Consider the following 23,143-nt stretch of genomic DNA (forward strand, 5'->3'; position numbering starts at 1 on the left):
GGTGTCATAAGCTTTAGTTAAAAGAGAAATGAATAAACATGTAAAAATTAACAATGAATATCATGTTGAACTTATACCAAACAAAATTTATAGTCATTCATTTAGAGAAGAACCAGATCACCCTTATGGGCTAGGGGAAAGGCCTGCATCAAAGGTAATATTTTAAAACGGTCAGATTTTGGGGCGCCTGAGTAGCACAGTCATTAAGCCTGTGCCTTCCTCAGGGCGTGGTCCCCGCGTTCCGGGATCTAGTCCCACATCAGGCTCCTCCGCTGGGAGCCTGCTTCTTCCTCTCCCACTCCCCCTGTGTTCCCTCTCTCCCTGGCTGTCTCTCTGTCACATAAATAAATAAAATCTTTAAAAATAATAATAAAAGGGTCAGATTTCAGTAAGATTTAAGAAAATTTCAGAGCTAAGATAAGAAATGGGTAAAGATAAAAAGGGAGTCCTCAGACTTGCCTGAAGCCCACAGGGCATGCATCGTGGTGGGGTTAAACATTATTATTAATCTTTCCATTTTTATTGAGCTCTGCACCACCAGATTTCTGGGCAGAGCTCTGGGTTTAGAAAGATCACTAGCCGCATGCCAACATGCTCCCTCTCACCAACGGCCAGTCAGTAATAGAGGTACAAGCCATATGCGTTCAAAAGGGCAAAGACATCATCTTCAGACGTGTCTAAAGCACAATTTGTCACGCGACGACGAAGCTGGAGGAAGAGGACAGAATAATCGGGGTGCCCTCTTCTGGCGAGGGACCGACTCCACCTTCCCCATTCCCCATCCTTCTTTGGGGTGAAGCAGGTTGTTAGCCGAACTCTGTCGCCGCAAAAAAGTCTGTGAGACGCTCCAGCACTACCAGTGAAGTTCACAGTCGGGTACACGGTCTGCAGACTCGTGCGTAAAAAAGAGAGCTGGTCTCCTGAGGCCCTCCGAGGACAGCGGGTACGGAAGACGCACACGCCCCTTCTCTCCCCGCCCGGGAGCAGTCGCAGACCCCGACCGCCCACGTTCGCTGAGCCTGCCGGGTCCGCCCTCCCGGCAGCTCCTCGGCGTCCGTCGCGCTCAATCGCCTTCGTCCTGCGGCCTGCAATCGGAGAAATGCACGACAACAGGTGGGACTTTATTTACACCCTCTTAGTCATTCTCGCTCCAGCCTAGGAGCCTAAAGTTCGTCTCACCTGTGCAATAAAACCGCGCACGAGCTCGCGGCTCCGCGGACCAGGATCGCGCGCCACGGGCCGGAAGTGACGCGCTCCGTGCCCGCGTCTTCCCGCCCTGCCCTTCGCCTGCCGTTCGGTGGCGGGAACTGGGGCGACCGTGCTGTCGGCGGCGACTGTAAGTGTCACCCGTTGTGGCGCTCAGGGCTTCCTAGGCCTGAGAGTCTCACACTTGGGAACGGAGCTAGGACTTTGCGACCACCCCGCCCTTTCCCTATCCTGGAAGCCCCGGGGAGGAGGGGCGGGCGGCGTCCACTCTCCGGAAACAAGGGGCTGAAAGGCCCAGACGGTGCTCCGGAGTACGGAAAGCTGGGGATAACGGGTGACCAGCCCGAGGAATTGTGAGGGTAGCCTTCGCTTCCTCAGCTCCTGCGCCCTTGATGCCCCTGCGATGTCTTCCCCTTCCGCACTCGTTCGCGAAATGGTAGCTCAGTAAGGCATCCTTCAGAGCCTTGCTTTGGGCTGTAGTACTGTTTAGTAACTACTGCATCCTATGGCAGGGATGGAGTAATCCAATAACGTTAAATAGCTTGGCTGTTTACAGTTATTAACCGTTCATTTACTGAGTATCCAAATGCCAAGCACAGAAGTTTGTGTACACAAAAGTATGCTTTTTCTGTGTGTTTAAAAAAAAATTAAATGAGGTCTAATTGACATAGTTATTTCACGTATACAACAGTGATTAGACATTTGCGAAATTATTGAGTATATACCGTATGCTGTACATTACATCCCGTGACTTACTTTATAACTGGAATTTTCGTACTTCTTAACCCCCTTCCTCCTTTTTGCCCCCTCCCTTCTGACAAGCGCTGGTCTGTTCTATGTATCTGAGTCTGGGTTTTTGTTTGCTTTGTGTTTTAGATTGCACGTGTAAGTGAAATCATGCAGTGTTTGTCTTTCTGACTTGGCTATTTCAGCTAGTATAATACTTGCAAGGCCCATCCCTGTTGCCCCAAATATCAAGATTTTATTCTTTTCTATGTTTGAGTAACATTACATGTGTGTATCACATCCTTATCCATTCATCCATTGGTGAACACCTAGATCGTTTCCATAACTTGGCTGTTGTGAATAGTGTTGCATTGAACATAGAGGTGCATATATCTTTTTTGAATTAGTGATTTTTTTTTCCAGATAGATACCTAGTAGTGGAATTGCTGGATCATATGGTAGCTCTATTTTTAATATTTTTGAGGAAACTCCATTTTGAGGAAACTGTTTATCATAGTCTCTGCACCAGTTTATATTCCCACCAACAGTGCATGAGGGCTTTCACAATTCTTTTATTTAACTTTTATTTATTTATTCTCTTATTAACTGCCTTTTTGAATAGGCCTTAGCTCCTTTTACAGCAGGAGAAGCTGAGTCTTATAAATGGTAATTCAGTCACCAAACATTATGGAGCATCTGTCGTGTACCAGTTACTGCTCTGGGCACTGGGGAAAAGCAGTAAAAAAAGAATTGCCACTGATGCTGGGGATTTTCAGGCAAGCTAATGATGCTTTTCTATCCCTGTAACAACCTTCTGCTACCTGGAAGAAAGTTTACCTGAATATTAATAGTAGTTATCTTCTGGGTGAGATTTTGTATGACTTTTTAAAACAACTCATTCTCTCCTGCTTTGTTTTGATTTCTTCATATGAGCATGTTATTAGCAAAAGAGCTGTTTCCATTTTAACAGTGCCCAGCCCAACCCTCCCCACAAAACAGGCTGTAAAGGCAGTCATTGACTCTACCAGTAAAACAGGCCCTTGAGTGGAGCTCTAGGCCCAGGAAAAGAAATGGAAGTTCTCATTTGTGGTCCCATCACTCCTCGTTGCTAAGTCCATGCCAGGGTCTGAACTAGAGCTAGGTGCATGCCTGGAATGGAAGAGACTGTGGAAACCCATACAGTTTGGCCACTAATGACATCATATTTGTCAAAAAGTGTGGAACTCTTAAAAATTTTTCAGTCGTAAGATTTAGCTTTGATCTGTAACTCTCACTGTAAATAGATTCAAGGTTCCTTAAGCACTTTGGCCTCTTGAATTGTCCCTGTAGCTCTCAGTACAATACATTTAGAGGATGCTAGGTCATGAGGTGATGTCCTTTATTTGGTAAGTAATTATTGGAGTATTTTGCACAAGATTAAGTGTGTTAGGTGTGCTTTCCCTCTGTACTTTCTCGTAATGATTTCAAAAGAACTTTTTCTGTCTTGCGTCTGGTCAGGGTGAAGTAACCATGCAGGCTTTTCTAAAAGGCACATCTGTCAGTACTAAACCATCACTGAAGGATCGAGGAGTAGCTGCCACAGCTGGAAGCAGTGGAGAGAACAAGAAAACCAAACCTGTTCCATGGGTGGAAAAATAGTAAGAATGCTTCTATTTTTCTTGACATAGTTAATAAATTACTTCTCTAACCAGTATTAGTCATTTTGTTGTTGTTGTTACTTAGAGGGGGATGATTTGCCTTGTTGAGATGTCCTTGAAAATCACCCAAATATGTAAGTCCTAGAACCTTGCAACTGAAGGTACCATCAGATGATCTAGTTTAATTATTTTATAGATGAACTAAGGTCTTCCCTATAACTCAGGTCTGTGGTTTTAGGGACTGAGATACAGCAAGATAAAACAGAATTTCTGGAATGTGGCCCTAAGCTCTTGGTCAGGAGTTCTATATAAATCCAAATAATCTGTTCCCCCTTTCATTAACAGATAGGTAGAAATGGTTGAGTTTTTGTTTATACATTTTTGGCAAAACAACACTTGAAGTGGCACTTAAATTTCAATCACTAAGTAATACTATAACAAGTAGTTATAACCCCTGGTGTAGCCTCAATTACTATCAAAAGTTTGCGAATTACTTACAGGTCAAATAAGACCCTCATATGTTTTGTTTGGCACCAACAGTGATTTTTAAAATGGGAAATTTCACATAAAAATCTAGATTTTTTAAGTAAAAAAATAAATTATACAAAGGGAAAAAAATCTAGATTTTCAGCTTCTCAAGAGATTAGGCAGAACTAGATGCAGGTTCTCACTTGACAGCAAGCAGTTAGGTGGACCTCAGTACTCCTTCTCATTCTGGAGAGGTCGTATGTTCCTCAGTTCACCATAGTTCCTTCTGTTTTCTCTTGCCTTATAGTCTGCCTTCTTTTACTCTTGTTTTCTCCCTGGCCCCTGCAGGTATTTGAATATGAAACCCTGGTTAAGCTGGTTTCCCTAGAAAACATTATCTAAAATTCCTACCTGGCATTGACCTGATTAATTAGAAATGTTTAAGTCAAAGAAGAGCTTTCAGCTAGCTAATTAAGCACAATACCTAATCTTAGGTTTAGGAGTATAACTTTGTTCCAGCTTCTCTTAAAATCACCAGTTAATGATATAAGATGAAAATTGTATGTTATTATACTTCATCTTGGTTAAACTTGTTATTTATCCCTCAATCAGGTGACTAGGTAGGCATTTTTTGTGCAGTTAGGTGATGGATGAAATTGATATTAATTAACTATGTTAACCAAAATAGTTGCCTATCCTGAGGTTATTAAATAGTTCTTCCTTTTCAGCTTAAGGGCATAATCTTGTCAAAATATACTACTTTCTAGGCAGGTGTTCACTTTAAATTTTTAACCAGTTGACATTTATGGTGTAATAAAAGCTTTTTGCTTAATTTTTATAAGCATTATAGATGCAGTTGCATCTATAAAGGGAAAAATGACTTCACTCCTTCAGTATGTATTAGCTTAAGGTAAATACAAATGGGGTTTCTACCCACTTCCAATTAGGAAAGTTTCCTGTTTCATTACCAGTATGAGAATTATCATTGATATTTTAGCAAAAAGAACACTTAGGACATTTCTGTGGCTACTATAATATACTAAATAATCTCTCTGGGTTTTTTTCCAGTCGCCCAAAATGTGTGGATGAAGTTGCTTTCCAGGAAGAAGTGGTTGCAGTGCTGAAAAAGTCTTTAGAAGGAGCTGATGTGAGTAGCAGATGATGTTTCATGTTGTTGGCAGATTTAAGGTTTAATTGACTCATTCTTTTCCTTCCTTTTACAATTGCCTGCCCCCCTTAAATACTAGCTCTATATGACAGTAGGCCCTTGAGGACTGTTTGTACAATGGAGGATTAGTTCAAAAATATTTATTGAGCATCTCGTATCTTAACGGCATTGTTACATAGTACCTAAGTAGAGACCATTGAACAAGACATACTGGGTCCCTTTTCTTGTGAGCTTTGGTGGGGAGAGACAGAGAATAAATGTGGAAGCCAAATAAATAAGAGAACAATAGATAATAATATGTGCTGTGAAGAAGAGTCAGAGATTCTTTGAAAGTACAATTGCTCACCTAATGTTAGGATTTGGTTTGAACTACAATACAAAAAATGAGTATTTAATTCTGCTTATAGCATTGTGTCTTCTGCTGTCCATATGTAGGATAAAAAAAATTCTTGAATGACTTACATTTGAGATGATTCAGAGACAAGATAACCCCATAAGAAGAATTAGCAGTTTAAAATTGTATATGATGAAGTGCTTTAAGAGCTCAGTGAAAGAAGGGGAAAAGTTGCAGATGAAAGTGGGGTGTGGTTTTTGCTTTATTCCCAAGGAAGATTTGCTTCCTTCCTTTCAACCTGGCCACTCCGAATTACAGGTTCTTTTGGCTTTTGCTGCTATTATTCACTTCCTAGAATTACACCATAATAATACATATTTTGAAAGGTTATATTTATCAAACTATTTAAAATCTTTTTCTTTGCCAATTTTTGTTTTGATTTGACCCAAAGACATTTACCTTTTAATTTTGTAATATACTATTTTAATTGTATAGTAATAATTACACAGATTGCAGGACAAGATATGTTTTAATTGGTGGTATTCTCAACCCTTGAGGCAAATGTAGTGGGATTATGACCCAGTTCTTCACTTTATACCATCCATCTTACAAGGCTGAATTCTGAACTTTCTCTTTTAAAACACTTATTTAATATTTTATGTTTCTTTTCAGACTAAAAAGATGAAGTAATTTTTAAAATTCTACAGAGTAAAGAAAAATAATCCATTCTTTCATTTACTTTAGTATAAGTGCTGCCGAAGCGAGCACTCACTCCTTCATTTACATTAAAAGATTTTAAAGTAGAATTACATGTTTTAAAATAGAATTACAATAAATGATTTTCAGAAATCAATTTTAAGAGCTAATATTCCACATACAGTTCTTGAGTACACCATATCTATCACTATTATATAATGTAAGGTTTAATAATTTTACCGTGTTTTAAAGAATTTGTTATTGTATGTGATAGTTACGTGGATGAATTATTACAAATATTGAGGTATGCATGAATCAAAATAATAAAGATGAAGAAGCCTAGGAGTTTTTTTTAATATAATTGACATACCCAAGTTGACTAGACCTTTAGCCAGACTCATCAAGAAAAAGAGAGGACTCAAATAAAATCAGAAATGAAGGAAGAGGGGTGCCTTGGTGGCGCAGTTGTTAAGCGTCTGCCTTCGGCTCAGGGCGTGATCCCAGCGTTCTGGGATTGAGCCCCACATCAGGCTCCTCCGCTGGAAGCCTCCTTCTTCCTATTCCACTCCCCCTGCTTGTGTTCCCTCTCTCACTGGCTGTTTCTCTCTGTCAAATTAATAAATAAAATCTTAAAAAAAACGAAGGAAGAGAAATAGCAAATGACATCACAGAAGTCCAAAGAATTATAAGAGCATATTATGGAGAAGTATATTCCAATCAATTGGACAATCTAGAAGAAATGGATAGATTCCTAGAAACATACAATCTTCCAAAACTGAATTAGAGAGAAATAGAAAATTTGAATACATGGATTACTAGTAATGAAATTGAATCGGTAATCAAAAAACTCCCAGCAGCCAAAAGCCCAGGACGAGATGGCTTCACAGATGAATTCAACTAAACATTTAAAGAAGAGTTAATACCAGTTCTTCTCAAGCTATTCCAAAAAATAGAAGAGGAAGGAAAACTTCCAAATTCGTTCCATGAGGCCAACATTACCTTGATACAAAACCATAAAGCTTAGGAGGTTCTTTGGTGTTTGTTTTTAAGTGACGAAACTCAGAGCCTGTATCTTAAGCCGTGTGCTACCAATGTAATAGTCTTCAATTAATATATTTATCTGTACATTGGTTTATTGGAGACATGTTGAGTACTGCACAAGATGCTGAGAATACAGATGTGAATCGAACCAGGTTCTTTTTTTTTTTTTTTTTTAATGATTTTTTATTATATTATGTTAGTCACCATACAGTACATCCCCGGTTTCCGATATAAAGTTCGATGATTCATTAGTTGCGTATAACACCCAGTGCACCATGCAATACGTGCTCTCCTTACCACCCATCACCAGTCTATCCCATCCCCCCAGCCCCCTCCCCTCTGAGGCCCTCCGTTTGTTTCTCATAGTCCATAGTCTTTCGTGTTTCATTCCCCCTTCTGATCACCCCCCCTTTCTTTATCCCTTTCTTCCCTTACCGATCATCCTATTTCTTATGTTCCATAGATGAGAGAAATCATGATATTTGTCTTTCTCTGCTTGACTTATTTCACTTAGCATTATCTCCTCCAGTGCCGTCCATGTTGCAACAAATGTTGAGAATTTGTTCTTTTTGATAGCTGAGTAATATTCCATTTGAACCAGGTTCTTGACCCTAAGCTTACCATAGTGAGGTAGACAGGTATTGTACAATTAAACCAAAACATAAAATGAAGAACAATAATTGCAAATTATGGTATATAAATAAATAATTGCAAGTTGAATTAAGTGCAACAAAGACTGACGAGAGAGTAACAGAAGAGTTCCACTTTAGATTGGGTGGTCATGGAAGGCTTCTGACTTGTAATGCAGTAGAAGTTGGTGAAGCAGAAAAAAAGCAGTCAGACCCTAGCTTGGGGACAGGATAGGCCATCAAGTGCTTAGTTGTTGGAATTTCATTATAAATTGGAGCCTAGAAAGGTGAGCAGATCATGGAGATCCATAAGTACAGGCTGGTTTTTGTTTGTCTGGTTTTGTTTTTCTAGGTGGAGTATGAAGCCAGCGAATAGTTCTAAGTAGCAAGTTGAGTGGCGTCTGATTTGGGTGAAGAATGGATGGGAAGGTCGAGGGTTAGGCAAGAATGGAAGCAAACTGTGCTGCCTAGTTTCCCATGTGCAGTGATTTCTATACGTGAAAGGACATGCTGAAGAGTGCAGTTTTATGACCGAGCTCATTAGAATTTAGTACATTTATCAATCTGTACCACAGATTAGTTGCCTGCTTGAAGGAGCCAAGTTAGTGAGATTTAAGGTATAAAAGAAAATAATTAGTGATTTAGTCTTACCTTTTCTTCCTCTAATTAATTCACCTGATATATCTGGGCATCCCTACAGGGTATATAATCATGGAGTAGAGTACTGCTGGGCACTTAGTAAACTTTTTTTCCCCCCTACTCTTGGAATATCAGCTTATCTGGAGCCCTGTTAAGTCTTTTTCATTCCTTTTTTCTCTGTATTAGCCAAATTGAAGCTCTCTTTTGGTCTGTTTCCCCCTTGAAGCAATGGACATCTTTATAAAATAGAAAGTCTTGCCCAATCCCTCTTGCCAAGCAGAGGGGTGGGATAGGGAACTGATAGAAGCCTGAGATTCCCTTCAGAAAAAAGAGGTTTCGAGGTGCCTGGCTGGCTTAGTCGGTGGAGCTTTGCACTCTTGATCTCGGGGTTGTGAGTTCAAGTCCCATGTTGGGTGTAGAGATTACTTAAAAATAAAATCTTTCAAAAAAAAAAGAAGGAAAGGTTTCTAATTCCTATTTTGAAAACTTTACCCAGGTATATTGGGTATAGAACAGTTATAAATATTGATTCAGCTTAAGATAATAGAAAAACATTTTTGGGGAAAGTATAGTATTATGTGAAAAAGCAGGAGTTACAACTGCTAATAGTGTGATACTGGTTATATTAAGGAACATTTGTATTCAGATATGTGCCCTATTAGGGAAGTTGTTGCACTGTTCCATAGATGTTTTCAATCATCATTTTCATCTATTTGTACCAGAATACAGTTTTTAAAAAATAAAATTTAACCTCCACAGCTCCCTAATCTCCTGTTTTATGGGCCACCTGGAACTGGAAAAACATCCACTATTTTGGCAGCAGCGAGGGAGCTTTTTGGGTAAGTTGAAATCTCTCTTTTTTTAAAGACTTAACACCAAAAATCTCTACTTTTCTGTAACTAAGAATTTGTATTTGGTTTCTCTGTAAGGTTGTTATTCTGTATTTTTTATTAATTCAGTGGGCCTGTTTCCAGTTCCTCCCCTCCAATAAATAAGCTTGCCTACATCTTTTGTAAGCTTCATTCTGAACCTTATTCAAATGTTTGAATGTACTACAACATAGGAAGCCTCATTATTTTTTTCATCACTTTAACTGTTTCATTGTGATTTTGGAGCCCAAAGGACCCATCCTATCTTCAGTCATGCCAGTACTTTCATCACTCTCTTAATGGTTGTGTTCACATCTGTGTCCTTGTGTGATAGGATCTGCTGTGTCTCATGCTAATGACCCCACACCACTCCTTCTAGAGTTCTTTCTTGCTCTGGCCTTTCCAGGCCCTGCCTCTGGAGTGGCTAGGCCAGCCCCTTGCCCTCAAGTATCTTGAGTGTGAGCAGAGCATGTAGTAGTTGATGCAGAATTCCAGGTACACCAGAAGATCTCTGTGAGCCACTTTCTTAGATTTTTCTTCGAGGATTGACTGTGTTGGCTTACCAACCATTGTAGAGGAGCCTTTTACCTAGAGTTTGATATATATCAGCCCAGCTATGATATCCCTAAAACATGCACTGATAGCAAAGTCTATCTTGATCGCTTTTCGGCCCTTTGAAAGGCTAAGATCAGATGTACCAAAGGCTATCTTGAATTTATCCAGAACTTTTATATCAGGCATATGGTCAAAGGTACATCTGAAATCCTACATGTGAAAATAATCAGATGCCTCTGAAACCACCAAATATGTACAGATCATTAGTTCTATTGAAATGTGAAGAACGAAAAAAGGGGAAGGTGCTGTGAACCTAATATTTTATTTATTTGACAGCAATTATTGTTTCTTAAGGAAATTATAAAAGAGCTTTTTTCATTATTCCACAACTCAGATCCAACCTGAACCAGCGTTAGCAATGTAGTCATAATGAAACCCAAGTAGTTATATTAATAGTTTTCTGAGAGATCAGTCCAAATTACATAATTTTTAAAATATCCTGTTAAAAATAATGTTTGTCCTTATAGAACTCAATTTAATTATGAATTCCACATTTCATAGTATATGTGGTTTTAAAATGGAAAATATATGCACAGAGTTTTATGAATGTGCCCATAGAAAAATGCTTAGGAGGATATCATCCTGTTCAGGAAAACTAAAGACAAAACTAAGTTCCAACTCTTGTTTTTTTAATTAAAAAATAAATATGTATATAGTAAAGTAGAGGGAAGTTTTCAAAACAAAGACTTGGCAGGGTGTGCCAGTTATTTTAATTTTCTTTTGATTTCTCGGATGACCCTATGGTGAGCTACTTTTAATAATTTTTTTTTTTAAAAACTCACTTAAAAAAAAAAACCTGTTCATGTTTTAATCCAGTAATGGTCCTTATAGCAAGCTACCTTATGGAAACAATTGAAAATATGCTCTATTACAGCATTATTTAAAATTGTACCATATTTAAAACTATCTAAATAACAATAGAAGAATATTAAATTAAGTAAATGATGGTATAATCATAGGATAGAAGGTCATATAGTTATTAAAATGGTATTTACAGTGGTTCTGATGACGTGGCAAGATGTTTATGATCTAATCTTAAGTGGAAAGTGGACTTAAAGTTTTATGAATTATGTGATACCATCTACCTGTTTTTTAAAGTGCATGAAAAAAAACTGCATGTCTCTACAAAATAAAAAATGCGAATGTGATTGCATGCCTTCTATCTAGTGTTTACTAGGTGGATTTTAAACTACAGAATGTGCGGTTGTTAAAACATGGTTTAAACCTCATTTATATGCTCTTGTTATTTTTCATATTCATTTCATTTTGACATAGGCCTGAACTTTTTCGGTTAAGAGTTCTTGAGTTAAATGCATCCGATGAACGTGGAATACAAGTAGTTAGAGAAAAAGTGAAGAATTTTGCTCAATTAACTGTGTCAGGAAGTCGTTCAGAGTAAGTAAATCTCACTTTTCCTTCTTCATACCATGTCATTGCATTTGTTTAAAATACATGTTTCTGCCAAATGTCCAACTCCTTTTTCATGTTGGATCATATATTTTTTTTTAATTTTATTTTTTTAAGTAATCTCTACAAGCAACATGGGACTCGAACTTACAACCCCAAGATTAAGAGTTGCCTGCTCTACTGACTGAGCCAGCCAAGCGCCCCTTTATCTAAATTAATTTAAACCCAGAAATGACCTTTCCATTATAGTACATAATTTTAAATTGTTTAGCTGTCAAGGGTTTTAAACTTATGTTTTGTCTAAGGAGTATTTATTAATCAAATTTGGTAGTTTGGTGGTACACTGCTAGTAAAAAATCCTGATTTTTGTTATTGTGTTATTTAAAAAAGTTCTGTCAGAATCTTAAGCTTCAGTGTATATTTCTTAATTAGGGTGACCATGTAAGTTATTGTCCAAACTGGGACACTTTTAGAATAAAAGAGGAAGTATTCTTAATAATTTAAATAGGACTGCCCTGAGTTAAACAGGGATGTTTAGTCAGCTACTTATAATCCTTATGTGGCAAAGTTCTAAGATGAAATTTTTTGGAAGCTGGCATATATTTAAACTCAGAGCACTTAAGAAATTGTAGAAAGTGGGGCGCCCGGGTGGCTCAGTCGTTAAGCATCTGCCTTTGGCTCAGGGCGTGATCCCAGTGTTTGGGGTCGAGCCCCCTGTCGGGCTCTTCCGCTGGGAGCCTGCTTCTTCCTCTCCCACTCCCCCTGCTTGTGTTCCCTCTCTCGCTGGCTGTCTCTATCTCTGTCAAATAAATAAATAAAATCTTAAAAAAAAAAAATTGTAGAAAGTGAATGACTGATTTTTGTTATCTACCGTGGATTGACAGTGCGTATAAATCCTGTATTTGATAAGGGACTTCGATCAAGAATATATGAAGAACTCATACATTTTAATAATCAAGAGAAAACCCAATTTAAGAGGCAAAGGAACTGAGTAGACCTTACATCAAAGAAGATACAGTAGTCCCCCTTTATCTGTGATTTCAGCCTGTTTCCATGGTTTCAGTTGCCGACACTCAGCTGAAGTCCAGAGCAAATGATTCACCTTCTGACATAATCATCAGAAGGTCATTAGTAAGCAGCCTGTCATCACAGTACCTAAGTAATACCTCACGTCGTCTCATCACATAGACATTTTACCATCTCACATCACAAGAAGGGGGAGTACAGCCCAATAAGATGTTCTGAGAGAGACCACAGTCGCATAACTTATTATACTATATTGTTAAAATTGTTCTGTTTCATTATTGTTAATGATTTTGTTATTGTTGTTAATCTCTTACTGTGCCTCATTTATAAACTGAACTTTTTCCTAGGTATGTGTGTATAGGAAAAGCATGGCATATATATTTATATACTGTTTGATACTATCCAGGGCTTCAGACATCTGCTAGGGTTTTGGAACACATTCCCTGTGGATAAGGGCAGACTACTATACAAAAGGCCCATAAAGACATGAAAACATGCTCATCAACATCATTATCCATAGAGAAATGCAAATCAAAACCACGATGAGATACCACTTTATGCATACTAGGATGGCTCTTAGCAGAAAGACATATTGGCAAGAATGTGGAAAAATTGGAACCCTTATACTTAGCTGGTTGGAATGTCAAATGGTACAGAGATTTTGAAAATAGTTTGGCAGGTCCTCTAAAAGTTAAACATAACTTTTATGTTTATATGTTTATAACCAGATAACCCAGCAATTCCAACCCTAGGTGTATACCCACAAGAAATGAAAACATAGGTCTATTCAAAACATGTTCAAAAATGTTCATAGCAGTATTAGCCATAGTAGTCAAAACATGGAAATAACCCAATTATCCATCAACCTATGAATGAACGAATAAAATGTGGTATATCCCTTTGCCATATTATTTAGCAATGAAAAGGAATGAAGTAATGGTATACTACAACATGGATGAAACTTGAAAGCATGCTAAAGCAGCCAATCACAAAAGACAACATATTAATCCATTTATATGAAAATGTGCAGAATAGGCAGATCTGTGGAGACAGGAAAGATCCATGATTGCCTACAGCTGGGAGAATTGGAAGGCGTGATGGGTATGGGGTTTCTTTTTGGGACGATGAGTGTGTTCTAAAATTAGATTTTGGCGACAATAGATGAATTATAACTCCTGTTTCTCTGAATCAGTGGGAAGCCGTGTCCTCCTTTTAAGATTGTGATTCTGGATGAGGCAGATTCTATGACCTCAGCTGCTCAGGCAGCTTTACGACGTACCATGGAGAAGGAATCTAAAACCACGCGATTCTGTCTCATCTGTAACTATGTCAGTCGGTATGTATATTGCCCTGAAGATAGATGCTAGGGAGCCTTGTTCTGATAACCCCAATTAGGGAGAGAAAAAATGTAAATGTTTCAAGGCTACAGTAGTTTCTCCTCCATCAAATCTTGATTTGTTCTTGATAAAAATGAGTTCTTTGGGGGAAAATCTTCAGTCGCTGACTTTTTTTTTCCCAATATTTTACAGAATAATTGAACCTCTGACGTCTAGATGTTCTAAATTCCGATTCAAACCACTGTCAGATAAAATTCAACAGCAGCGATTACTAGACATTGCTGATAAAGAACATGTCAAAATTAGCAATGAGGTAATTACTAATTATTACAAATATTGTAATTACAAATTCCTTTGATGAATTCATAAGAGGTCCTGAAAGCATCAAATGTGGTACTCTAATTTCTGATGCTTTCAGGCAGTTAAGCTAAAAGAGCAGCATTTGGAATGTCTAGGTATTACAGGTTCAGCCTTCTTGTTACTATTAGAAGTTTATTATCAATATTTCAGAGAGCCAGAACTAGAGCAGATTTCATACACATAATGCAAATTCTCCAATGATAAATCTCTGCATAATGTTAAGATTTTAATGTCCTAGCTAATATTTCACTTGAGTGAATTTCGTAATGAAATTTTTTTTTTTTTAAGGTTTTATTTATTTATTCGACACAGAGACAGCGAGAGAGGGAACACAGGCGGGGGAGTGAAATTTTGGTATATTAAGAGGATGTGTAGGCCTTATTCATTTTAACAGAATTTAACCATAATTTGATGTATTCAAGAAAATAGGATTAGAAATGTGGAAATTTCTTTGTCTCTGCAAATTTCTTTCAAAGGCGAGCGATCTCTAGCCTTCTACTAGACTGATGCTATCTCCATGAATTTTGCCATTATAGGACTGGTAACATTCCCTTAAAACCGAAAATAAGTTTTTTCTCCCACTAACTCTGGGCTAAAGTTGTTTTTTCACTTTTCTTTATTAAAGTCAAAAAGTCTTAATTGGCCAGCCATAGGTTAAAAATTTTTTTTTTTCTTTCAGGGAATAGCTTATCTTGTTAAAGTGTCAGAAGGAGATTTAAGAAAAGCCATTACATTTCTTCAAAGTGCTACCCGATTAACAGGTGGAAAGGAGATCACAGAGAAGGTGATCACAGACATTGCTGGGGTAAGAGCACTAGATATTCCAACATTTTTGGTTGGGCTTGGGGCTCTTAGAAAATCTTCATCTGACAAATGTATTCAGACTGCTTATGTGCTGGGTGTAATCCATTCAGGCAGCTTTAACAAAATACCATAGGCCGAGTGGCTTATAAACAGAAATTTCAGTTCTGGAGGCTGGGCAGTCCAAGATGAAGATACCTGTATAGAGTATCTGGTGAGGACGAATTTCTTAGTACAGAGACTCCTAGTTCATGGACTTAACTGCATCCTTTCTGGCAGAAAGGCCTTTTATATAAGGGCACTAATCCCATTCATGGGGGTTCTTCTCTCACGACCTAATCAACTTCTCAAAGTTCTCACCCTCTTTCACAGTAGGGATTTTTAACATGAATCTTGAGGGACACATTTAGTCTACGGCATGTGCCAAGTACTCTGCTAGAGACTGTAATAAGGAAATAACCTGGAAGCATCAGAACACTTCAGGGATATGGCAGTTAAGAGAGATTTAAGAGATTCCTGTTCTTACAAATCTGTTCTGATAAAGGGATATATATAAAGGGGCTATATCCCATTTAGAGATAACATTTTTGTCGGGGTTCATCTCTACCACTAGTAGGATCACTACTTTTAAGACTTAGTTCCTCAGATATTTTTCATACTGTTAGGGAAATGGTAGCATCAGTCCACTTTAATTTTCTGGGTATTACGGGCTTTCTATAAGCAATCTCTTGGTAGTGCCATCTTTACTAGGAAAGGGGGCACTCGCCTTAAAAATCCCTTTTTAAGCTAATTGACAGATTTTAGCCACTGCTGAGGAATAGTTAGAACCAGTTGGGTACAAGCCAGTGGGGAGTTTTTAGCTGCTCACCCACTGACCAGAGCAGCTGTTCTTGTTCCATCATGGGCCCAAACTTGATCAAAAACAAAATTTTGTGTACTTCATAGAGGCATTAAAAAACTTTTAAAAGCTAAATCATTATTACATGATAGCGACTGGATTAATTTAAAGATGGTCCTAATCAGGGTTAAGAGGTTATGATTATTACATAGGTTATTGCTTTGTGGAGCTCATGGTAATGAGGCCCTTCCCAAGTTCTCTTCCTTTGCCTTCCCAAACCTTAGGTAATACCAGCTCAGACAATTGATGGAATATTTGCTGCGTGTCAGAGTGGCTCTTTTGATAAACTAGAAGCTGTGGTAAAAGTAAGTCACTTTGATTTTTCCCTTCCCCAAAGTTACCAGTAAACGACCATACCAAATTCAACTCTTTCTGTTGCAGGACTTAATTGATGAGGGCCATGCAGCAACTCAGCTTGTCAATCAATTTCATGATGTGGTTGTAGAGAATGATAACCTTTCTGATAAACAGAAATCTATTATCACAGAAAAACTTGCTGTAAGTGGGCAGTTCTGCACATTTTAGAAAATGTGTTTTAAATACAACCCAAAGGGAGATTTTCCTAACTTTTCATTTTCTTATAGGAAGTAGATAAATGCTTAGCAGATGGTGCTGATGAACAGCTACAACTGATGAGCCTCTGTGCAACGGTGATGCAGCAGTTAACTCAGAATTGCTGAAATGATCATTAAGATACAATTTTGTAAGATACTTTTTGTAAGTATGATCTGATAAAAATAAAATAACCAAAGCACCTTTAAAGTGAATATACAATTTATTTAACATTCAAACTTCATTAAGACATGTGCAATATGGCAATTTTACTGGGGGTTTAACCCTACCTAGGATATGATTGCTTGCTGGGGCTTAGCAACAGGGTCCAGTTCACACTTAGCACTAATTAAATACTTTATTGAATAAATACAATACCAAACAAAATGCATTCAAATGCTTTCTAAAAAAAAAATCAATTTTAAAGGCCTTTCTATTCAGGCTAATGACAAACACAATAAAGGCAGATATGCTAGTTTAACATAATTGGCTGATTTTATACAGCACTTATATCTTTTAGTCCACAAGTATATTATTAAATGATAGAGAACATCTAATACAACCATTTCTACAGAACTAGGAAATAAATTTCTAAGAAAGAAAGATTTTACAGACCCCATCTTTTATACCCAACCCCAACAGTCTAACTCTAAAGAGGATAAAGCCAATGCCTTTCCTCACAAGAGCTCACGACTAACGTCGCTTTGCTATCAAAATCTGTATTTCTGATCCGTTATGAGCATTGAGACAAGATTCAAATATTCCCAAAGAAAGAAGCACAATGCACGTTGTGATCGCCTATTCAGCAACAGCGAGCACTGCATTCAAAACTATCTCATCCCAGGAATTAAATAAGGTCAGCCACATTCATTGGCATTTCCTCCACTGTAGTATTGTAGAAAGTCTCAATGTCACGAAGAATCCTCTTGTCTTCTTCAGTAACAAAGTTTATAGCCACACCTTTCCTCCCAAATCGACCCCCTCTGCCAATTCTGTGTAAGAAAAAGAAATCAGAGCAATTAGAATGTTACTTCTCAAATATGAACTACTGAACATGATGATCCACTTGTTAACCATCAGCTGCTGTTTACTTAATAGGGTTACAGTTCGTGCTTCTAATTGGAGCGCACTAGCTGCTAATCAATATCTAGAGAAAAAAATCTTCCTTTGCAGTTAGTGCCAAAAGGATTCAAGGCTTGTCTGGCTGCAAAATGAGATTTTATCAGGTGTTTTGAGCATTACTTTTAAAGCAGATGACAGTATTGTGTTTGGGGTAGTGAAATTAAAGCCCATACCAAAGTGGGCCAGCCAAGAGCAGATGTCAGCCTGGGACAGATGTAAACACCAGGGATAAAACAAAAAGAACAGTTATGTCACCCATTTCGACGCACCTCTGGAACTGTAAACTGTAAATACAAATGCTGCAAGGTTAACTATTGTCTAAAACTTACAACTTTTTCCAGTGGGAAAACAAGTATTTGGTATGGTAACCCAAACTTATCACTGCTTTTTTGCTCAGTTTCACACGTTGTAACTCAAAATTACTCAAACGTGTTTACCTCCAAAACAGCTTTCTACCTTCCTGATAGAAACCAGACAACACAAACCACCTAACAGACTAACATACAAAAATGCCTTGGCTGGAGCAACTTAAAAATATCAAATAATCATGACAAAAGAAAAACAAATATAAATACCGACTCGCTCTTTATTCAAACAGTGTGCTGTTTCGCTTATGATTCCACGTCCTAAATTACGTCAACGCCGTTTCTGAGCGCCATCTCGTCATCAACTGCTGCTATCGACTCCTGTATTTTTTAAAAAGTCTTTTTTTACATCACATAACAAGGTACAGTTCAATTTACTTAGGGATAAAGCCACTATAACTAAACCAGGGACTGCTCAAATTGCTACCAGACAACACCAAGAAAATCCCAACTACAGAGGAATCACCAAGAAAGCACATGGACACAAGAACTTCACTAAAAACTCAAAAGTAAGCTAAGACCAACAGATCTAAACAACCTGATCTGTATGTAGTAAGTCCACAATCTGGGCAACATTTACGACTGTTTTCCCACTGTAGATGACCAATCTTCCCAAGTACAATTTTAGTTACATCTTACCAAGTTACTAAGTCTTTTTGCTTCCCTGACATGAAGTTACCTTTCAAACAAATCAGTCCATAGAAAGCCACACATGAATTCATTTTACCAGTACAGTTAACAGCCAGAATGCCACCTACTCACCTGTGAATATAGTTTTCACGATTGGTAGGTAGATCATAGTTTATAACCAATGACACTTGCTGCACATCAATCCCACGAGCCTGAAAACACAACGGTACGGTGTTCAAATTCTATTTTAAAAAACCAGACAGCTATATAATGTAGGCCACAAAATAGTAGTGAACTATGTGAAGTGGTATAGCCCACTGTGGAGTGTGGTCTTTTCTTTAATCTCCCAAAGAGCCCAAGCTGGTAAAGGTTATCAAAAAACCTTCCCCCCAAAATAAACTTTTGGTAGATTAAAAAGAACACTAAGAGACTTACCAACAAGTCAGTAGTGATCAAAACACGGCTTGACCCTGATCGGAATTCCCTCATGATAACATCTCTTTCCTTCTGGTCCATGTCACCATGCTGCAAATTAACAAACCTTAATTCAAGAATCACCAGTCATATCAACTACTCAATTTTATTGACATGTATGAGACCAAGCGTCCCTGGCTGCTACGGGGGTATAGCAGACAGGTATAGTTAAGAAACAACTTTATTTTGAGCAGGGGGAACGACAACACAGCACTTAACAGCTATATTGTAGTCTAAATCCTGCTTTAATGAAAATACAATTACTACTAGAACACCTCTTACCAGAGCAGAAACTGTGAAGTCCCTGGCATGCATTTTCTCAGTGAGCCAGTCCACCTTGCGCCTTGTATTGAGAAAAATAACAGCCTGAGTAATCGTCAGTGTCTCGTACAAGTCACAAAGTGTATCCAACTTCCATTCCTACAATTTTTCAAAGTTAACAGTTATTAAAACCTAGTTTCCAACTCATGTCATTAGAAATTCATTCTCTTAGGCCTATGCAAGACATATTGCACCAAATCTTAAGACAAAGGACACTGGACATTAAGAAAGAGGTCCACCCCAGTCTTTACAATCTAGTGCAGTTACTCTTCTTCTTGTGTGTACTCTGCTAGCATTATTACAAAAACTAAGGCAATCCTAGTTTCTGCAATTTTAGCACAGTGCTTATACAAGAAGATTAAAAAATAAAAAAACTACATCTTAATGTTTAGTAATTAGACAAATTACCTCTCTTTCAACATTAATATAAAATTGTTTGATTCCTTCAAGGGTCAATTCTTCCTTTTTCACCAGAATTCGAATTGGATCTCTCATGAATTTTTTGGTCACTTCCAACACATCAGTTGGCATTGTGGCAGAAAGCAACACAACCTTAAAAAAGACGACGATTACACTGTCACACAAACAGCCCAACTTTCACAATACTCAAACTGCTTGAGACCTAGTGTCTTTGCCTCACTATGAAATTCTGTGGTTATGCACCAATTACTTTAAGCAGGGGGGGAGGACAAATTCATCAGCTGTACTGTAACCTGTGTTAAACCTAAGCCCCAACCTACTACAGGACAGAGGAAAATTAAAGCTCACCTGAATACTTGTATTTAGTTTTTGGAAAATCTCATAGATTTGATCCTTAAACCCTCGGCTCAACATTTCATCTGCTTCATCCAAAACAAACATTTTGATCCATTTTGGAGCTGACAAAAAAAGCCATACATATTATCAGCTCTAGATGCTCAGGGATACTATTTTTAAATTTGTAATAATAAAAAGAAATTATACTCTCAATGGACAGCAATACTTACAAAGATATCTCCTGTTTAACATATCAAATACTCTCCCTGGTGTACCAACAACAATGTGTGGTGCTTCAGCCTGCAGTTTTTGCATTTCATTTCGAACATTGGTTCCACCAATGCAGGCATGACAAGTTGCTCCCATATAGTCTCCAAGTGCCAGAATTACCTTTTGGATCTAAAAACCAAAACCCTTTAATTATTATCCAGCAGAATTACAGACTCTGTGACTAAACTTCCAAAGCATAATGGCAAATATCTGGTCTGCAAATAGCTTCTATGCATGCACAATACTTAACTACTTCCAAGCTTAAAATGCAGACTGATCTGCTTCATGGTCAAATTCCCTTAACGTGTCTTCCTTGTGCCTTGTCAAACTTGGGATCCTGTTGCCCCAGATACTAGCTATTTTAGTTAAATCATTTCCCACATTGCTTTTCATTGTGTAGGAAGGTGTAAATAGTGGAACTCTGCAATTACATCTAGGACAGCTTGTTGATACTTTAGTTTTTCCCAAAGTACTGGACCTCATGTCCTCTTGACCTTAATAAAACCTAGTTTTATTAGCAAGGTTTTACTTCAAAGCCAATATAGCAGTGAGCTTTGAAAACATAGCATGCAACAGATGCATCACAAACTACTGAGACAGTCAAATGATAACATGTCACTGCAGTTTTCATGTTGCACAACTGCATTCAAACTTAAAAATGGGAACAGAGCTAGTCCACCCTGAAAAGCTTTGGTTTCTCAAATCTGTTACACAACCCTGCAAACCATACCTGCACACCCAGTTCCTATTTTTAACTTTCAACAAAAACTCCCTGCATGCATGGACAATTAAAAGGAGGGCTCCTACTGATAGGACCAATTTATACTAAATTTTAAATTCTTCACAGTTGTGAAACCTGAAACCTATGCAACACGCAAGCAGTTTTTTTGAACTACACTATCAATACCTGTTGAGCCAGTTCTCTGGTGGGGGCCAATACTAGTGCTTGGGTCTCCTTGAACTCAATCTCCAACTGTTGCAGGATGGAAATAGCAAATGTGGCTGTCTTGCCAGTACCTGACTGAGCTTGAGCAATCACATCATACCCTAAAAAAAGTAGGATACATATTTACCGATCCCACATCAAACCGCCACTTCTAGTTCACACCATGTATTCCGTTTGGAACATTAATTATGCCCAAATAATCAAGTGATCAGCAATGAGTTTTCTCTTCATTTCAGGTCAGTCCCGAAAGATGATTGCCATCATTTCACTTTAAGGAATACAAACAGGTGCTAGCCCCCAGAAGTTATTTTCCCTTTTATGGTCCAGGTCTATGTAGAACAGTTAATTCATTTCTTAGAAGTGCTAACTATTTCTTTTACCTTTAATACAAGGAATAATAGCTCTCTGTTGAATAGCTGAAGGCTTCTCAAAACCATAAGCATAGATGCCCCGAAGAAGAGACTCCTTTAAATTCATATCGTCAAAGTTATCAACAATCTCATTCCAGTTGCTCTGTAAATTACATATAAAAAAGACTGAATAAATGGGATGAACAAGCTCACCTTTCCAAGGTTTCAAAATCAACACACATTTCTTACCTCGATGACACCATCGGGGTCCATTCCCTCTGGGCCTCCATGTTCTCTGATGACAAGAATACTGCAGTTAGAGAACATCCCTTTCCCCAGCCACCTGAACTACACATTAGGGGAGAGCACTATTATACAGCCGGTCTCATCAGGCCACCCTCCCTTGGACGTGTACACCCCTCCTAAGGCAGTAAAGGAAGCTGGCGGTGCACGACACCTAATGTTCTGTGCGCGCCAGCCCAAAGGCCGACAACAGGGGACGCCCAGGAAAGGCCCCACGGACGCCGGCCCTTCCCCCCAGGCCCGAGCGCCAGCGCTCCCGTCTCAGCAGCAGACCGTCTCGCGAGAGCTCCACGCGCTGAGCTCCGCCCCTTACACTGCGCAAGCCGGGGTGATTGACGCGGGCCGAGGCCTGGCGAGAGCTATGCCAACGGTTCGCAGGGACCCGGTTGCCGGCGCGGTCCCATCCGCCTTGCGGCCTTGGCGAGCGGGCGCCGCTGTTACCCTCCCCCCACCCCACCTAAAGTCGAGCCCTGCAACTCGCGCCTTCCGCCGCAAATAAAGCTTCGGACCCCGTTACACTATCTCGACCGCGGACTGCGCCACCGCTTTAAACGTGCGCCGTACGGGCAGGGGAAGCGACCGGGATTTAAAAACGTCTCCGGGAGAAAAAAAAGACACCCTCCAACCACTCCGTTTTTGTACCCTAGTCTCCCCGCAACCCAGGCCCTACCCATCATGGAAGCTTCTCGAAGAGCAGAGGGTGCTAAACCCCAAGGAAACGCTTACGAACCCAGAACTCCCTGCCTCCACACCATCCATTACCACCTCCGCTGGGCGTCATATGACCTTCACCGCAAAATACCACCTCCGAGAAAGCGCCATACCTGTTATAATCCGCGGAGCCACCAGACATGATCCGAAAAACCACTCAGCGCCCGACTGGAAAGACAGCGGTACCGCGCCACCCGTTTTTTATAGGCTCGCGGCCGGAACCCGTTTTCTGCGGAGGAATTTTCTCGTCGCTCTTCGGTTCTCCACCAAATTGTGATCTTGGGGTCCTTATCTCAGAAAATATCCTAAGCAAGTGGGTGGGAAAATCCAAATTTGGTATTTCTCGATCTTACAGGGCCGCTGGAAATCCCAGGGTCTTGGGGGAAGGTTGGGACTCTTTGCCTTGCGGCGGAAGAATATTGCAGCAAGCGGCAGCGGGGCCGCGCTCCGCGCCCGCCCCGCTCCTACGGGGTTTCCGCGTCCCTG

The 23,143-nt window shown here is 39.2% G+C and overlaps 2 protein-coding genes, 1 long non-coding RNA gene and 4 other non-coding genes across 10 annotated transcripts; 1 reads left to right on the plus strand and 6 right to left on the minus strand.

The window, feature by feature from the left end:
- Positions 1 to 65: 65 nt before the first annotated feature.
- On the minus strand, positions 66 to 1,271 carry LOC121100422. The gene is made up of 2 exons (XR_005832222.1): positions 1,180 to 1,271; positions 66 to 1,085 (listed from the first exon to the last, which is right to left on the minus strand). It is a non-coding gene; the product is annotated as an uncharacterized LOC121100422 (long non-coding RNA).
- On the plus strand, positions 977 to 16,619 carry RFC4 (replication factor C subunit 4). 2 transcript variants are annotated; one of them, XM_008705202.2, is made up of 11 exons: positions 977 to 1,113; positions 3,430 to 3,569; positions 5,106 to 5,184; positions 9,304 to 9,383; positions 11,304 to 11,423; positions 13,654 to 13,797; positions 13,991 to 14,111; positions 14,838 to 14,963; positions 16,082 to 16,162; positions 16,239 to 16,355; positions 16,442 to 16,619. In XM_008705202.2, exons 2-11 carry the CDS (start codon positions 3,442 to 3,444, stop codon positions 16,535 to 16,537), a joined length of 1,092 nt encoding a protein of 363 aa, XP_008703424.1. In that variant the 5' UTR covers positions 977 to 1,113; positions 3,430 to 3,441; the 3' UTR covers positions 16,538 to 16,619. The 2 variants fall into 2 exon arrangements, with proteins under 2 accessions (XP_008703424.1, XP_008703423.1); XM_008705201.2 differs by lacking the exon at positions 977 to 1,113 and adding an exon at positions 1,257 to 1,336.
- EIF4A2 (eukaryotic translation initiation factor 4A2) lies at positions 16,614 to 22,888 on the minus strand. 3 transcript variants are annotated; one of them, XR_005832221.1, is made up of 12 exons: positions 22,771 to 22,888; positions 21,893 to 21,938; positions 21,674 to 21,806; positions 21,255 to 21,394; positions 20,308 to 20,476; positions 20,090 to 20,199; positions 19,730 to 19,873; positions 19,283 to 19,420; positions 18,962 to 19,051; positions 18,659 to 18,738; positions 18,111 to 18,217; positions 17,263 to 17,401 (listed from the first exon to the last, which is right to left on the minus strand). XR_005832221.1 is itself a non-coding variant. In XM_008705199.2 (11 exons), exons 1-11 carry the CDS (start codon positions 22,797 to 22,799, stop codon positions 17,257 to 17,259), a joined length of 1,224 nt encoding a protein of 407 aa, XP_008703421.1. In that variant the 5' UTR covers positions 22,800 to 22,883; the 3' UTR covers positions 16,614 to 17,256. The 3 variants fall into 3 exon arrangements, 1 of the variants encoding a protein (XP_008703421.1); XR_571992.2 differs by having other exon boundaries at positions 17,264 to 17,401; positions 18,107 to 18,217; XM_008705199.2 differs by lacking the exon at positions 18,111 to 18,217 and having other exon boundaries at positions 16,614 to 17,401; positions 22,771 to 22,883.
- Positions 18,796 to 18,935, minus strand: LOC121100541. The gene has a single exon (XR_005832298.1). It is a non-coding gene; the product is annotated as a small nucleolar RNA SNORA4 (small nucleolar RNA).
- Positions 19,115 to 19,246, minus strand: LOC121100534. The gene has a single exon (XR_005832292.1). It is a non-coding gene; the product is annotated as a small nucleolar RNA SNORA63 (small nucleolar RNA).
- On the minus strand, positions 19,505 to 19,680 carry LOC121100555. The gene has a single exon (XR_005832312.1). It is a non-coding gene; the product is annotated as a small nucleolar RNA SNORA81 (small nucleolar RNA).
- On the minus strand, positions 21,496 to 21,564 carry LOC121100559. Its single transcript, XR_005832316.1, has one exon. It is a non-coding gene; the product is annotated as a small nucleolar RNA SNORD2 (small nucleolar RNA).
- Positions 22,889 to 23,143: the final 255 nt, after the last annotated feature.

Source organism: Ursus maritimus, unplaced genomic scaffold, assembly GCF_017311325.1.
Source record: "Ursus maritimus isolate PB19 unplaced genomic scaffold, ASM1731132v1 scaffold_4, whole genome shotgun sequence".
In the NCBI taxonomy this organism is placed as follows: Eukaryota; Metazoa; Chordata; class Mammalia; order Carnivora; family Ursidae; genus Ursus; species Ursus maritimus.

Coding starts and splice junctions, on each gene's coding strand:
- RFC4 (XM_008705202.2), top strand. CDS start 3,442: ATGCAGGCTTTTCTAAAAGGCACATCTGTCAGTACTAAACCATCACTG. Junction 13,798..13,990: donor ATCTGTAACTATGTCAGTCG/GTATGTATATTG, acceptor AATATTTTACAG/AATAATTGAACCTCTGACGT. Junction 16,163..16,238: donor AACTAGAAGCTGTGGTAAAA/GTAAGTCACTTT, acceptor TTTCTGTTGCAG/GACTTAATTGATGAGGGCCA.
- EIF4A2 (XM_008705199.2), bottom strand. CDS start 22,799: ATGTCTGGTGGCTCCGCGGATTATAACAG. Junction 21,807..21,892: donor ACCCCGATGGTGTCATCGAG/GTAAGAAATGTG, acceptor TGTAATTTACAG/AGCAACTGGAATGAGATTGT. Junction 21,395..21,673: donor TATTATTCCTTGTATTAAAG/GTAAAAGAAATA, acceptor TACTTTTTTTAG/GGTATGATGTGATTGCTCAA.